This window comes from Bemisia tabaci, chromosome 4, assembly GCF_918797505.1.
Source record: "Bemisia tabaci chromosome 4, PGI_BMITA_v3".
NCBI lineage: Eukaryota > Metazoa > Arthropoda > Insecta > Hemiptera > Aleyrodidae > Bemisia > Bemisia tabaci.
In genome coordinates this window covers 38,853,037-38,870,568 of record NC_092796.1, presented here as the reverse complement: position 1 = coordinate 38,870,568, position 17,532 = coordinate 38,853,037, and the positions used below count along the sequence as shown (strand labels likewise).

The 17,532-nt window shown below is 39.0% G+C and overlaps 1 protein-coding gene across 1 annotated transcript in view; it reads left to right on the top strand.

Annotated features, from left to right (window-relative positions):
* Positions 1 to 498: 498 nt before the first annotated feature.
* Positions 499 to 17,532, top strand: part of LOC109031550 (zinc finger protein rotund) — a 291,268-nt gene continuing 274,234 nt past the window's right edge. Inside the window, exon 1 of the mRNA XM_019043126.2 lies at positions 499 to 783. Within this exon, the coding sequence (XP_018898671.2) occupies positions 658 to 783 (126 nt within the window). The 5' untranslated portion in view covers positions 499 to 657. The remainder of the gene's footprint in view (positions 784 to 17,532) is intronic.

The window sequence follows — 17,532 nt, the reverse complement described above, 5'->3', positions numbered from 1 at the left end:
CCGCAGATCTACCCTCGTATACTTTTTACAACTCGCGCAACCCCCAAGTGTGATTTTTCTGAAACGACGCAATTGCATCGCGCCATTATAACTCCTCAGTGGCTGCAAAAACGACAATTATCGTGACTAACCACTGTTTGAAAAACCGTGATTTTTTGGGCTGTTTTATCGATGTAAATGGTGCTAACACGTGCAATATTCGTTCGTATAAAGTTTAATTCAGCTTTTTTGCCTATCTTTAAATTCTCTTTTCCAGTTTCACAGCGCTAAAAAATTTATATTACTAATTTTATTGAGATCCATAGACTATACCCACCGCTGAAGGAAAATTTCTAAAATTAATTGTTCTTTTAATCTTCATCAAAGAAGAAAATCTTTTCTGAAGTGGCTTTTTTAAGGTAGTGATTTTTTACGCATATTTTAATTAAAATTCTGTTCCTGAAAATTGGAATTGTCGAAGATATCGAAGTATACCGTACGGGCAATTTCAATAATTTAACGTGCGGATAAACTTCAAAAACGTGGTTTTTTTTCATGAAAGTGTGTTTGTCGGTAGTGAACGATGGAATCGGGAGTTGGGGATCTTTTTGAGATGTGTGCTTTTCCGGCTAAGCGGGACATGTGCGTGTCTCGTTAGACGTGTGCAAAGGTTGGGCAATGTATTCTTGGTATCGAGACTCAGTTGGTCAGTTTTGTGGAGGTAGCCCCATGCCGGCCGCAATCAAAACCGAAAACGGATTCAGCGACTGCATGCTCGCTATCGACTACGCCGCTCAGTCAAAGGTATGTTTCCAAATGATTTTCTCTCTCAAATGAGGGGCCTAGAGGACAAGGCGCCTAAGTGCCGTTTTTGAAAAAATTGAGATATCAATGATTTCAAGCAGAGTCGGACTGGCCATAAGGCCAATCTGCCATTGGCAGAAACGCCCCCTTGACGCTTCGAAGACGCGCCCCTCTGCCACATATAGCAAAATAAGATGAAAGAAAAAATTATGACCGAGAAGAAATGCGGAAAATTCATAAATGAACGGGAGAAGAGAAAGTAAGTGTAAAGAAAGGTCCTCGCACACATGATAGGGATAAATGAAGGTCCTGGATCTATAAATCGGAAATAAGTCCCCAAAGGCGCCTGGGCCAATAAAAATTCTGGAAAATTGATGTTATGATTTTTTTTTTTTTTTTTTTTTTTTTCCTTTTTTTTCTATCCGTATCTCGATATTTTGAAGAGGGTAACGTGAAAAATTGGGACATACTGGTTTGATCAAGCTGAAATGAATTATCTCACTCACTAGCAGACATTCCATTAAATAAAGTGTGCAAACTTCCGCCATTACGCTTAATGCTTTTAACTTTCGCTATTACGCGAAAAATTGGTCACTTTCCGTCGTAAAATTAGCTTTGAGGCATTGAAAATCTTTCTAGATTATAGTTTTCGAAAAAGGAATGATGAGCATCATTAAGTGAAGAAATCAAACTAGCTCTCAAACTTTTGTCAAGTGTCAATAAGATACCTATACATAAAATTTCTGAGATCGGTAAAAACTTCTTTCCTTCGAAATTTTCACCTTTTTGGTAACATAGAGACGCTTTATCACCCTTCTTCCTCATCTGGCATGTGTCACTCTCGCAGAAGAGGTAGTATAGTCAATTTTTAGACGTGAGCCCTTTAGATCGCTTGAGAGACCTCTAACATTTTTTTTTCTTTTCAAATGATAATTGAATAGGGCACATCCTATTTTCGGCTGTGTTGCTCACGTAGCACTTGAAGCACCATTACAAATTAGACAAACGAAACTAACACAGTATGGAAATGGAGCACGTGGAAAGACGGCGCAGAGATACAACTATTCGTGCTTGATGGATGCCTGTGTTGCATCTTCAAAATTGAAGGCGCGATGCCGCGAGCTGTGAATTCGCGATGTTCCACAACTTCACTTTGTGCTGCCAATGAGGTGTCGTAAGAAAAGTTAAGAAACGAGACTCGATTATTACGGCTATCCTATTTACGGCCGTGTTGCTCATACAGTCTTTTAAGCAGCGCTAAAAATACAAATAAGACAAACTGAAACAAACATAGTATGGAAACTGAGCGAAGTAAAAGGAGGCGCGTTGATGACGGCGCAGAGACACAACTATTCGCACATGATGGATGTCCGTGTTGTATCTGCAAAATTGAAGGCGCGATACGGTATCGACGGTGAAACTACCAAACCACGTATCTCGTTTGCGGTGTTTAAAAATCTACGCTCACATTTTATTTTTTTGAAGTAGACCAAATCAATATCATTCCTTGAAATTTTCACGGAATTTTCTCCGCACAAAGAGGAAAAATCACAGAAATTTTCAAGACTGGATGTTAAGTAGTTTTTCATTTAAAAAATAAAGTATGACAGGAAGTCTGCGACGTCGCAAACCGAGATACGTGGTTTGGTAGTTTCACCGTCGGTATGCGAACTCGCAATGCTCCTTTCTTGAGATGTCGCTCAGATTCGAGAGAAAAATTTAAAATGCCTGATTACGTCTCGACTCTGTTGTTCCTCAATTTATTCTTTTTTTTCAATTTGAAATTTGATTCTTTTTTTTTAATGCACAAATATTTACAGACCTACATGTAAGGCTCGTACTATTTGTTTTCAAAAGCAGTGATATAGGTAGCAAGCTCTGGCTCGATTCTTCCGGAAATGATGATGCATGTATGCGTCTAGTACCTAGCTTTGATTTTATTTATACATTTTTTTTATTTCGCAAGTCTCCTAGGTACTTAAAAGTGTTCGATTTTCCAATTTTTGCTCTGTGCGATTACTTAATAAACTTCGAACCTGAAAATAGCGTAAAATTGTGCTGATTTGCCAGAAATTTCTGGACCGCCTCTCACGTCGGGGGGCAAAATACCACTTCACGCCCCTTTAGCCGGCTAAGGGTCTACGCCCTGAGATGTGAGCCAGTCCGACCCTGATTCAAGTAAAAGTAGTCTTAATTCATATTCTGTGAACAATTCGTTTCGAAATTTCAATTTTTAAACACCAAAAACTTTCTTTCCGCCACACAGTGAAACGAGCTGTAAGAGGAGGTTGGACATGAAATTGTTGGCTAAAATTTCAAATTTTGATGTTTATTTCGTTACAAATTCAATCCCAAAAGGTGCTTCCGCGAAGAAATTTGAAAAAACCACTGAAACTCTTTTTAACTTTTTTGTTTCATATTTTAACAAATATAAGCTTTCAGAGTGTCCAGATTTTGTCCAATTTTCTTGTTGACTCGCTCCAGTGTGCGCCATAAGAATCCATGTATTTTCGAAACTTCAAACACGAATTTCTCGAAATAGCAAAAACTGCACTTATGCGCCTCGTCCTCCAGGCACTTCAAATGCGTGGGTTGGTGTTTGAGGTGCTTTTTTTCTTTTTTGATGTGCGAGAGCAGACTTCATCAGTAATTTACAGATTTGAATAGGGGCGAGAGTGTAGCGCCCCCTAACCGAAAAGAATAAGATGATACAAACTCAGGAAGACAGTGAAACACTTACACGCGCACGGTTGCCGGTGACCTGGAAAACCGGGAAAGTCGAGAAAGTCGTGGGAAAAGTCAGGGAATGTCTGACACATCCACCAATCACAACAAAGATCCCTGGTCTTTCAACTGTTTACTGTTTACCCTTTCTGGTCATTTTTAAGGCTTGTCATCTTTTAAACAGAAACTGAATGTCTTTTTCCTTAATTTGACTTCTGAAAAAGGAAATCGTGTCCAAAATGTAACGCAGGTCAGCGTTTTTTTTTTTTTTTTTTTTTTTTTTTTGAAGGTTTCGTTTAAAGGTCAGGGAAAGTCAGGGAGTTATAAATTCAAAATAGTCGCAAGTCGAAATAGTGGTATCATACTTGCATCGATGACACTGATTGAACGAAACGTTCAGAACAACACTCATGCTTTCTCAAATTTTCTTTTGTCTACTTTCATATTTTGAAAGCCTCGCGATACAACGATGTACTTTCACATGATTTTGAGCCACTGGTGAGATCAGACGTCACTCTTTCACCAAATTTGTTTTGCTTTTCTACAAGCTCGTGCCTGTCAACAGTTCCAATGAAAGAACTGTAGTAAAGCCACCCACATGACTCTTTACTATCGTTTTTTGATCTTTTACTGGGTCATTTGACCTGCGGCATCGTTCAGTTATTATTAGCGTAGGTTCTTCGGATTTTTGAGAGTGGACTAATTCCTCTATTGCGCTCTTTCGGTTTGTATAATTCCATGCCCAACACTTTAAAGAATAAAAATTTGTGAGGGAAGATTGGACCTCCGTTAAATCTGTTTCAAGAGCATCAAGTACGTTTGCATTTATGAAAACCGGACTGTGGGAATCTAAAAGATAAACTTTTAAAAATCTTCTGAGGAGAAACAAAATTATTGATACCAAAATGCATACTACCATTGACTTAGGAAATACTTCAATCAGAACGTCTTGCGCCAATTTATGGGAACCGGAAGGAAGTTTCAGTAAACGAGATGAGGATCTCAGTTTTCCAACTAATTCTTCGTCACTAATTTGAATAGTTTGAAAAATCAATCTTATTGCTAGAACATTTTATAGTTTCGACAGCATTAAAAATTTCAAATTGAGCCAGGCAAGTATCTGGGATGAGTTATCTAGGAAACATTTCAGAGAGACCATGAAGGTTTCTTCAAACTTTTAACACTATTTTTAAGACAGTGACGAGTTTATTTTTGATTCTAGCCAAAGTGTGTCTGGTTTTTTTTCTTCTTCTTTTTTTTGATTTAAGCTTTTTCCCTCGCTGATGTCAGAATATTTTGTTGTTTCGTTGGAAAGGCAGAAGATATTTTTAATTATAATAATTCATGAGAAAAAGTGCAATGACTTATAGAGAGACTATACTAGAGAGTATTTCTGAAAAATTAAAAAATGAAAGCTGCGAAAAGTATACATGATACTCTCTTTTACATCACGCTGTCGGAAATGTCAAAAGTGCTCGTTATATCAAAAGCCCAGAAATGACGTAATCATCATGACTTAAATCAAAAATCCTATTTCATCGATAGATTTTTAATTATCTCACCTTCTTAATTATTATTTTTTCTTTTCAAATCTCACGGTTGAAATATCCATTAAACAGTTTTCATTTCAAGTGATCAGTGCTCGAACTGAATCTAACAATTTATTCCTCCCTGAATTTTGGAAAACCCTATAATCGAAATTCTCACCAATTTTCTCATGGAAGCGTTATCGGAAAAGAAGTTTCCACGTATTGAAGTTTTTTGTCACTTTCGAGTGAAATAAAAGTCGCGAGCTAGTTAAAATTCCGAAAAAAGGTTTGCAAAACAGAAGGGAAAAAAACTGACAAGAAATTAAATGCAGCGTTTATTTAGCTATATGACATTTTCCGAAGTCTTGTCATCATTTATAGCTGGAACAGAGTTATGAACGTGCTCATCAAACAAACTTACTTTTACCCACCTTCAATACAGTAGTTCAGTGAGCTAACCTTTGACTGTACCTTTGGCTCTTTATCACTTTCGTTGAGAGCTTATCGTCCAACCCTACCCTAAGGTTATCTAAGTTATTGCTCTCCGAGTGTCTGCACTGCCTCGCTAAGGAAGAACCCCGAATGAGACTTTCAACGTATCCAAATTTATCCACATAAAATATACACCCTAGAGAAAAATTATGAATGTTTTATCTTTAAGTTTGTAGATTCAGTCAATTAAATAGCAAATAAAGTCCTCTGAAAGATTCAGCGCAAGAAACTAAAAAGTTTTCCAGAAAATTCACGTTTCATTAATGTAAATTTTGCAACGTCCGAATGTCCATGCGGCCTTTTGACTTAGCACGGCCAGTGTACCTGTCTGCCTCTTTTCGTTCTAATTAGCCAGCTTTATATTGTTTATCTTTTTTTGCCGAGTAACTTTTTTCCTCGAGCAATTAAATTGGCCGGTAAACTTGCCGTTTATTTATAATTTTTAGCAAGTTCTCTTTCGATGCAGCTTCCCTTGTTGTCGATTCCTCCCAATTCTCTCGTTTCGTATGATATAATCTTCAGCTCCTACATTTTTTACTCAGAAATCACCATTCAGTTTACAAGATTTTCTTTTTATGCGTTAGATCCTTTAATTCTAACACCTACGCAGAATTTTGTTTTGCGGGATTTTTTCCCCACGGGACTTTGTCGCCGCGGGATTTTGCCCCCGGGATTTCGTTGTGCGGGATCTTTAGTCGCGAGATTTTGTCGCTAAAACCTTACGCGGGTCACCGATTCGATGCCTTAATGCGTGGTCCTGATTAATTTGGAATAACTGATAAGATAGAGTCAGATTATTTTATTTGCAATTTTAATGGACACGTGATATTTTGAAGAAACATGGAGGATGACGTCATCCATCGCAGGTTTGTTCAAATGATTCCCACTGACTTCATCAGTCCATATGATGCTGTCGTCGAGTATTTTACTAATTACCGATCGATGAGATTACTCTGGTAAGCCACAATTAGTGCAAAAAACGTCAGATTTTGAAATTCAGAATGTTCCGCAGAGAATAATGTTCCCTAAATGTGAATGAAAAAATTCTAAGTGTAAGTTTCACTTTGCACCAATGCCGGACATTTTTTGTGCGTGTGACTCTCAAAACAATTATTGAAATTTAAGGATAGCTCTCGTGTTGAATCCTCTAAAAACTCCAGTTTTTTCGCTTCCGCGGGACTGAATAGGAAAATTTTGTAATCTAATAGACATGCGGATTTTTTTAACAGCAGTACCTAACTTTTACAGTTCTAATCCATATAATGAGCTGAACGGGTATGTATCGAAACCATTCACTTCATTCTTTATTTTAAATTTTTCGGGTCATTTTTTGAAATTTCAATAGGGACCCATGCTTGCAGTGCTTCATACTTTTTACCTTGTCTGATGATTCATTCAAAAATTAAATGCATGAAAGAAATTGATCCAAAGTTATAAATTGCGACAGAAAGCGTCGAATCGCTCCTAAATCTGGCAGCCTTGTATAATTGAAGATTTGTTGACGCCAGTCTAATCTCAAGTTGTGGCAAGCGCTGCTCTCTTTATGTAATTTTTTTTCATTATGTGCGAAAACTTTGCTTATTTTTAATTCTGACTTGCATCAGAAACATCGGCTAAAGAATATTTAGTGGGCTGAATTTATATGATAGCATGAACGAATGTTGAACAGGAGGGTGCAAAGTAGCGTCTACCATATTCTTCTAAATAATATAGTGACTTAGGAAAACGAAGTTTTAGTCACAGTAGTTCGTAAGAAATTTAAATTTAATTCTCGACACGTTATTTTATCTATGATCTCAAAATGACGCGTAGAAGAGTGTAAAGGTTTTCAAAATGAGTTTTTTCAATTCGTTGTTTCCCTGACGAAGAAACGTAACTCTATTCCAAGGTTACAAAATTGTCCCAAACGATTCAATATTTTACAAGAATGTATCTGCGCAATGTTTGTTGAAAATGTGTCTGATTTTGCATGAGATAGCACAAAAGTATAAATGAAATTTTCAATCGGAAACTCCCAAAATTCTCCTGGTTAAAGTGCGATTTGCGCGGGAAAATTTTGCAATGCTAAATTGCAGTACGTTCTTTCCCGGTTAATAACGACGAATTGAATGATTAGCATTGATTTTTTTTGCATCTGAGATTGTGTGTGTTTTTTAAACTTAGTACATGAAAAGTTTTACACTTCTCAAAGAAAAGAAAAGAAAAAATTTTCTCCTCTAAGATCTTTTCCGGTTTAAATTTTTAAAAAATGATGGTTTCCTAGTAGTGTTTTTTTCAGTTTAATCTATCTCAAAACACATGTAAATACGAATCCTAGAAGAGTGATGCAATGATGAAATGTATACGCAAGAGAACCGAAATGTCGCAATAGATTTCGAAACAAGTCATTCAATTAGATTATGTTCATAAACGTAGCCTATCCTGCGAATGTTTAAAAATGGTGCTAATGTGAAGACTCTCCAATGTATCTCTCATGTATTCGTCTCAACTCCCCTCTTTTATTGCCACCGCGAAAACGGTTCGTTCATCGCATGTGTTTCGCATTGATTCCCTCCTTTTTTCTGTTTCCCTGACGACCATTTTAACTCCCAATTAAAACCAATGAGCGAACCTCCTTCCCGTCTCCGCCGACGTGCAAATGGATCCCCTCCACGCTTCACCTCATCACCAGAATCATAAATCTGATTACCGCAAAGCTATCGCGATTTGAATAATGTGCGAATTCGCCAACACAACCCGCACGCACAAATTGAGGACAGGTGGCGGTTCTAAATATATTTTTCTCCCCACTCATAACTCCAGAAATTCAAGCCCCCTCTTGCATTTGATTATGTTAATCATAAGGAATTTATTAATCCGGCTGCAGACGTTTAAGAGAAGGTTTGTTACTACAATAAAGTGCCTGCTCTATCGATCTTATCGGAAAACATGTCATTATGTAAAAGCACTAAGGTTGCAGTAATTTACCTTTCTTTCTGCAATTTTGCGGGGTGAAATTGCGGGTGCAATCACCGCGAAAAGTCCCGGGTTTTTTATTTTATGTCTTCATATTATTTTTTGCGGCCTTAATCCCATTTTAGTAGTTTCTGTCATGCGTCATGTGCAATTAAAAGGTCAAAAAGAAAAAAAGATTACAAAAGGAAATTTTATAAAATCTTGAGCTTTATAAGACAATTACAGACTGAATTTTATGGAGGCTTTTACAAGAAAGTCACTGTTCCTCCGTGATTTTAAGAGAAAATAATTGCATCATGAACGTAATAGTAAGATTTTGCGTGTCTCATAATCGAGTTGTGTACGGAGCCTTTTTTGCAGCGATGAAGAGATTTTTCAGTACTGGAAATAAGTGACTTGAATTTCCCCTCCAGCTTTTCTCTTCAATTAAGAACTCTGTATGAACAGAGGCAAAGTTAAGAGAGTAGGTTTTTTTTTAAGTTATTAGGAGGTTTTAATCCATTTGAGGATTCTGTCAAAAAAAGTAGTTGAAGTAGGTGAAGTTAAATGTATAGTTGTTACAAATATCTAAACTAGCATTGTTACGATTGAATTTTGCGCACTCTAACCGTTCTTTCTGCCCCCTCCCCCATATTTTCTCTTCTTTTCGCTAAACAACAACTCAAATAACTACTTTGTTGAATACTGCGTGTGAAATGTTCAACAAAGTTCAATGTTCAAAAATGTTTCAACGTCTAGGCATAGCTCAAGTTGTATGCCCACAAAAATGAACATATTTTTTCTAAGAAACCATTAGAAATTCCTCCAGATGATTCCAAAATATCACCATAAATAGCGTTTAATTCTGAATATGGATCAAAAATTCGTTTTAAAATTTCTAGGTATAAGAATTACGTTTCAGCAGCAATTTTTTTCGTTCTCTCTGGTGCCGATTTCAAAAGTCCTTCAATAAAAAAAATGAAAAATGAAATGGCGGTTGAAAATTTTCTAGTCAGCAAAATAAAAACATTCTTTTTTTGGTTAAGTAATGACCTCTGCGGTAGAGTTTCATGGTTACTAGTAAAAAATTCACCCGGTAAAGTCATCTTAGTGGTGCTAAGAAGATTTTCTAGTTAAGATTGAGATATACCAACAAATAGCGTTTGATTGCGTTGATAGCGGCGCGGCACCGAGAAATAATGCCATCCTATTATGTGTTACTCATAATTTTATTTTTTCTTATTTTATCTTTTTTGTTTCTTTACAGGTAAGTTTCAAGTTCTTCCGCTCAACCTAATTTTTTTCATTTTCTGAAAATATGCATGCAAGGCGTAGAATTCATTATAAGAACAAGGTTAGTAAAAAGTGAATATATTCCCTGTTCATGTGCAAATTTAATAACATTTTAATTGCAATCTATATGAATATCCCTGTAAATCTATATCGATATTATGAATCCAAAAGAAATTGCGGGGATTCATTAATGCAATAAATCTTTAATGTTTTGATGAGTCAATCTCTAAACATAGTGAATTTAATTTCATGATGCTTGCCTAATGCGTTGTGATAATCCTGCTTAGCACTTTGAACGAAGAATTATCGAAATAATAATTTTCCTATTCGTAGAGAAGAAAGAAAGAAAAAACGTGCAGTTTTACTCTTTTAGAAATACAGTGACATCATTCGCAACCTCAGTTTCATGTGCAAGCTCTCTAACTCCTCAAATTTAGATTATTTTTCATATTTCTTCTTGTAGACCTACTCAATTGAGCCTTCAGAGGAGCCCATTTTCTTTAATTTTTTTAAATACGACCTTGATTTTTTTCAATACGAAGGAGGCCAAGCGTTCTTTGGGGGCTGGGCTGCGTAACGGCTATGGGTGTAGCCCCTTCGTAAAGAATAATTTCCATCAAAATTTGCTCATTATTTGTTACATGCAATAATCGCTACGAATTTGTGCGTCACTAAGTAGTAAGATGAAGGCTGTTTACATATTATGCTCTAATAATACAGAAGGAAATAATCTTTTAAAGGAAACCGAGTTTCATGTAAAATTTTAAGTTAATGACAATTCAGCCTCCTGAACTCGATTTTGAAACGGATGCAACCTACTACTTAAGTAAAAAGAGGAATGAAAACAGCATTACTTCAGCTGTCAGAATGAGAATCTCAGCATAGGCAACTATTCGTGTTCTAGAGCCGCACAAATTGTATACACAAAAAATTGAAGGCGCGTTGCCTACCAAATCCCAAGTCCGAATGGGATATTTCGAATTCACTGCACTTTTCACTAGTACTAAGCCTCTTTTATACTTTCTTGGACATTCTTATAGTATTTTACTCTGATAGGGAAGAATACCGTATACATTTTCAGATGTTGCCCCATTTCTTTCCATACAATTCGACTTTTCTGTGAAACTTGTGAATATTTTCCCTCAGTTATTTCAGAGAATTTAATTCGCAATTCAATCTTGCGTTTTTGAAACTATTTAGGAAAGAAGATCATATCTTCTTGTAAACCGATGTTTTATCCGTATGGAAATTTGGCTTCAGTCAAATGTTTTTACAGCGTTTTCCTTTCGTACAACAGCACCAGAAATTTGTTCCAGAGGAACGATCTCTGGCCGGTCTAAAGTCAAGTCCCACAGTCAACGGAAAGGCTTTCAAATGAAGCCTAAACCAATAGATAAGGTTTCAAAGTAGATACTTTGTCGGGAATTTTTCCCGTAAAATTTCCTGGAGAAGTCTCTCGCACCGTCGAATTTGATTTTATTTTGATGTTTTTAGGAGATTTTTGGCCAAAAATGTTCGTAGCTCCTTCATCTACTTTCTGATATGCACAAATGAATTTAGAATTCTCGTAGACTGAAATCCCTTTTCCCGTAGAGGGTCACATGACAATCGTACCCCAGGCAAAGAAACATAACTCCATCCTAAGGTTGCAAAATAATTGACCCATAAAATTCGATTTCATATAGAAATTTTGATGCAATCTTTTGGTACAATCTTGCAAGCAATCAGCAGAGAAATCGGTGAAAGTTGTTATCAGAAATGATCGATAGTTTTCTGGTGAAAATACAATTTGCGAGTGGGACTTTGCTGAGATGTTCTCTCGTCTGGTGACGATAATTCGAAGATGACTATACCCTACCTACTCGTAAAATCGATTTTTATAATTGATTTATATTAGGAAAAACATTGTTGCCATTTTGAAAGGCAATCAGAGTAACAATCAGTGATTTTCGTAACGTATTTAGAAATGTTGAACAGGATTCCAATAAATTACAATCTGCGAGGGGGAATTTCGCTGAGACGCTCATGCGCCCGGTAAACAACGATATATCGAAGACAGAGTGCCCCAGCTAAAATCGATACTTATAATGGATTTATATGGGGGGAGGGGAAACATTGTTGCCATCTTACAATAATCGCCACCGGTCCCACGCATCTTCGCTCGTCTAACGTAAGGGCATATCTGAGTTTCTACTTGAGCCGTGTTCTCTGTTCAACTCAATGATTTTCGGGGCTCATACGGAAATGAAGATATGCCCCCGCGTTAGAGGGGCGACGGCATGAGTGAAGTAAACAAAAGGAGCGGACGTCAAGTCCGTGCCGCCATGCCCTTCCACTCTAGTTAAAGCATGTAACACTCGGGGCCTGGGCGGGGGGGGGGGGGGCTGGGGCCCCGGGCCTGGGGGCCTGGGGCCGGCAGATGGGAAAATATTCGTCTTGGCCTTCGGGCGCGGGGACCTTGTCTTGGGCCGCGCCGCGGCGTGGACAATCGCCAGCAACGACCGATTGGACGCTGACTAACACGCGTGCTTTCGACGTGTTAACATCCTGCGCTCTCATAAAACAGAAGAAAATTATTTTCCTGAATCACCAAGTTTGATGTAACATTGTAAGTTAATGAGAATGCAGCCTCCTGAGCTCAATTCTGGAACGCACACAAACTACTACTTGAGCGAACTTCAGCTGTCAGAATGAAAACACCAGCATAGGCAACTATTCGTGTTCTGGAGCCGCCCAAATCGTATACACAAAAAATTGAAGGCGCGTTGCTTACCGAATCCCAGGTCCCAATGGGCAATGTCGAATTCTTTGCATTTTTCAATTATCGCTAAGTTTTTTCTATGCTCTCTTGGACATTAACATAAAGTATTTAACTGTGATAAGGAAGAAAACCGTACAAATCTTCAGATGTTGAAAAACTTCCTTAGATAAAATGCGATTTTTCTACGAAACTTCTGAATATTTCCCCCAAGTTGTCTTAGAAAATTTCATTCGCAAGTTAATCGTGCCCCTCTCATTCGCCCAAATTGTATGCACGAAAAATTGAAGGCGCGCTGATTACCAAACCCCAGGTCCGGATGGGAATCAATGCATTTTTAACAATTTTGTGAAACCAGAAGATTATTTGCTCAACGATATTTTCCGCTCGGATGATGCTTAGTCTTTTTTTCCAAACTTTATTTCCGGAGTTGCCTAGGGTTACTTTCGTAACATGGCAGCCGTGTTTTCCTCCAAAACTTGATTTCTCCCTGTTTGACTCGATCCAAATTTTCCGCTGGAAAACAGGAAACAGGGTGACAAGTTCTTGGTAATCCACTACGGAATCTTGACATTTCTTTTTCACGTCGAAACAATTAATTATTTTCAGTGTAAAAGTACTTTATGCTAAACTGCTCTATACGAGGAAGAACGGAGGTAGGGGTTAAGCCTCAACTTGGAACTTTTGAATTAATTGTGGTAGTGCCCTAATAAATTAGGTATCCAACCAAAATGTTGCGATATATACCTACCACCAAAATCAATGAGAAATATCCATATCATCCAACGAATTTGGGTACTACAACAATTTTAGTGGATCACCCCTAACACGTTCTTCCTGTGTGAAAAGCACAATTTTTCTAGAAATCATGCAAAGTGAAAACCATCGAAACATTATGAAAGGTCGGGAAATTTTACGTTCTAGAACCCTGAAAAGTCACAGCAAAATCACGACCTTCTGAAATTCACGAAAACTTGTTTCCTCGAAGAAACGCTTCTGCATGTAGTCTTCCTTGACGCTCGTCACCGCACCCAGCTTCGTTCAGCGGCGAAGCGTGAATGATCTATTATCGATATTTCCCCATTTGAAGCTGTGGTAAAGAATCGATCATTAAGGTGTTCCTCAAGCGCATCCTGTTTATCGATCCTTCCCCATAAGTTTAAATGACAGATCAATCGATGTATCGCAAAGCACGCCACGCCTCTGCATTTTAACTATGGAGTGGCGAAGCGTGAACGATCGATTATCTATATTTCCCCATTTGGAGCTGTGTTAAAGAATCGATAATTAATGTGTTCGTTTCGAACACTCTCTTTATCGATCCTTTTTCATAGGTTTAAATGACAGATCAATCGATATATCGCAAAGCACGTCACTCCCTCGTTTGCAAGTCACCGCGAGTATCGGCTCGCTCGGCGCGCGGCGAATCCGCGGAGCTGAGGTTGCGGGGGTGGGATTTCGGAAGCTGATCGAGCGGACAGGGGGCCGGGGGGAAGGGGTCAGGGCTCGGGGGCGTGGAGAGGTGGTCGAGGAGCAGTCCATTAGAAGACATTAAGAGGGCCCGTCGTTATGACGAGTAGTTATTATAATTACGGCGTCTCCATCCCGGGTCCCGGGTCCTGCGGGGCTCTCGTCCTCTCGTCTTCGGCGCGGTGTCATTAGACTCCCGGCCGATGAACGAAACGGGCAGGTCACGCGATTCTCTCGGCGAGCGCGCATCACACGCATCAACCCCCCGCCCCCGCACCGCACGTCAACGGTAAACCACCGGGTTGACGTCTCCGCATCAGGGAGAAGTGGACCGATAGGCAGTAGTCACGGAGGAAGAACTGGGTGGAAAACTTGAGGTCCAGCTACCAAAGTTCGGGTTACTCATCTGCGGGCTGATTATTGAAATTGATAGACAAAGCTATAGACAAAGAAGACCAAGGGGGTATAAAGCAATCCTGCGGGCCGATTATTGAAATTTTGTGTTTGTCGGGCGGACATAGATGACATGGGTTAAATGGCGAGGCGTGATTGGTCGATTATATCTTATCGCTGCTTTGTCGTGCCTTTGTCAGGTGGAATGGACGACATACTGTCGGAAACTTAAGAGGTACCAATAGCTTGTCGTGAGTTCAACCCGACATAGGCACGACAAAGCAGCGATAAGACATAGCCGACCAATCACGCTCCGCCTTTTAACCTATGTCATCTATGTCCGCCTGACAAACACAAAATGTCAATAATCGGCCCGCTGTCGGTTGAAATGGGTGGTTCTCATAGACTAAGGGGGAAAATGATAGACTAACTGTCGGGTCTCTCGTGGGTTGCCGTTAGTTAGTCTATTACCTACCTCCTTAGTCCATTGCAACCACCCGCTTCTACCAATAGGATCCCTTCAAATCCTTTTTGTCTTCTTTGTCTATTGCTTTGTCTATCAATTTCAATAATCAGCCCGCTGGAGCACTTCGGTTGACCCTTGGGACGTTTAAACCGAAGGACTTCAGACGTAATGGCCGAACTTCGGCAGCTTGACCTCGGTTTGCAGTTTGCACACAGGAAAAAAAGGTAGGGGTTAAGTCCTAACCAACCTGGACATTACGAATTAATAGAGAATTTGCAGGTGTCTGAAATTTGATGAATCTCGTGTTTAAGTGGAAAGTACTGAGTAGCCTGAGGATACCCTTGGTCCATGAATTGAACAATTATTGGAGAAGATATGACAAAATGATCTAATCTGCTAAAACACATGTGTTTAAATGGAAAATGCCGCCAGATGACGTCATTAGGCGGTGCATTTTCTCACTTTTAAATCTATTTTTATACTATTTCCTCAATTAGGAAAAAATTATAAAAAATACTGTGAAATCAGCTCTTTAAGCACTTTCAGAACAAGCAATAAAAATTTGCATGCAAATTCTCTATGATGGTAGTACACGGTAAAACATTTTGCGGCAGTATCCGCACTTCAAGAATTTTGGCAGCTGGACCTGAGATTTGCGGTCCCAACTGCCGAAATTCAGCAGAACTATCGAATTCTCGGTAGTGTGTGTCGAACTTTCGGCACTTCTGCCGAACTTCGGCAGCCGAAACCGCAAATTGCCGCTCCAGCTGCCAAAATTCTCGGAGTGCGGATACTTCCGCAAATTCTTTTACCGTACACCCCAATAGATTAGATTTCTAACCCAAACGTTGCGATACTACCCCAATTTGAATTGCGGCACCACCACAATTAATTGGAATCAAAATCATCAAACAAATTGGAGCAGAGCAAAAATTTTAGGGGAGAACCCCTAACACTTTTTCCCCGCGTAGAACACAGCCCTTGCACAGTGCTCCGTGCAGCCGGACTGCAATGTGCATCGGGTGGAAATACCTTCCCCGTCGAGCGTATGACGTCACGCGGAGGCTGAAATCATGAATGAGGATGCGGTAACAAAGCAGTCACCGCGCCGACGCGGAGATTATGGACACGTCAAAACAGTGAAATTGATTCGGATGCCTCCCGTCTGAGCAGCTAACGCGATGAAGATGGACAGGCAGCGTTGCCGGTGAGTTTTAAAAGACATACGAGTACATACGAACGATACATACTCGGATGTGGCTCTACGCAGGGTGGATTGTGACGCGCGTAAGGAAGAATTGAAAAATTGGAAATTTTAGTGAAATATTTCAAGAAATTTCACGTGGCTGTGAAATATCTCAAGAAATTTCACGAGACTGTGAAATATTTCATGAAATTCCACGAGGCTGTGAAATGTTTCAAGAAATTTCACGTGGCTGTGAAGTATTTCAAGAAATTTCACGAGGCTGTGAAATATCTCAAGAAATTCTATGAAGCTGTGATATATTTCGAGAAATTTTATGGAGCTGTGAAATATTTCAAGAAATTTTATGAAGCTGTGAAATATTTCATGAAATTTCACGAGGCTGTGAAATAGTTCATATTTTTCAGGGGCTAGAGTATGTAACCCGCACTCACATACACAATTAGAAGAAAGCCAAAATTTTTACAGCTTCTGGCACAGGGGACGAATGGTAGCTGTGATAGCTGGCCACGACAAAATGGCCGACTATTTCTATTACAAGGTGACCTCTGCTGCCAGTGAAAACCAGGAATTCCAAGACATTCGATATCAGCAGGAACAAATAGGAAAATATCAGGAAAATCGGTCATGGACTAGGAAATTCCGAGTGTATCAAGCTTTTTTCCACTGATTTCAGTTTGCCTTTGCACAAGTGAAAAATTTGATTAATCTCATCAAATATCGTCGCGTAATATCGTCGCGTTTTTGATGAAAGGGCGTATCTTTGTTTCCACATGAGCCTTGGGGAGCATGGACTCATGCGGAGAACAGGGCTCACGTAGATGTTCAGTTGTACAGCCGATAGTCAGAAGGAGCGACGATATGTTGGTTGGTGAAATTGAACGAACGTCACTTTGTTCGTGCAAAAAATCGAGAAATTTCATTTAAAATATCGGAAGAAAGCAGGAAAATGCCAATGATATATATCCAAAATGAAATTTTAGTAGACACCCAATATTTATTTTTGTTTAAAAAAAATATTTTTAATAAGTAGATGAATTGAACAGTACTGGAATGTTACTGGAGAGGGCTGTAACACGTAGGAATATTGGAAGGGCGTAATGGAAACGCAGGCGCTATGATGGGGGAGCACTCAAAAAACCACCCAAGACTCCATTTAAGTCATCAGTCACTCAGGCGTATTTAATATTCACTAGATTTGGCGATTGCAATTTCGATTGAACATAGATTTGCGGTACAGTCAAGTCTGCAATATTCTTAGAAATAATTGATTGCTCAGGGATTTTTTCTGGGATTTTTCCAATCTTGGCCTCAAAAGAGGTCTTTCAAATCTTCCGTAAGACATTTTGATGTTTGCACGTTTTGATACTCTCCGTCTCCCAGTCCCTCCTTGAATGAAACTTGCAAGACAACCTATCATCCCTCTTTGGAATATTGTAAAACTGGTCCAATCCTCCCTCTCCCAGTTTATTTTAAAAATTAACAT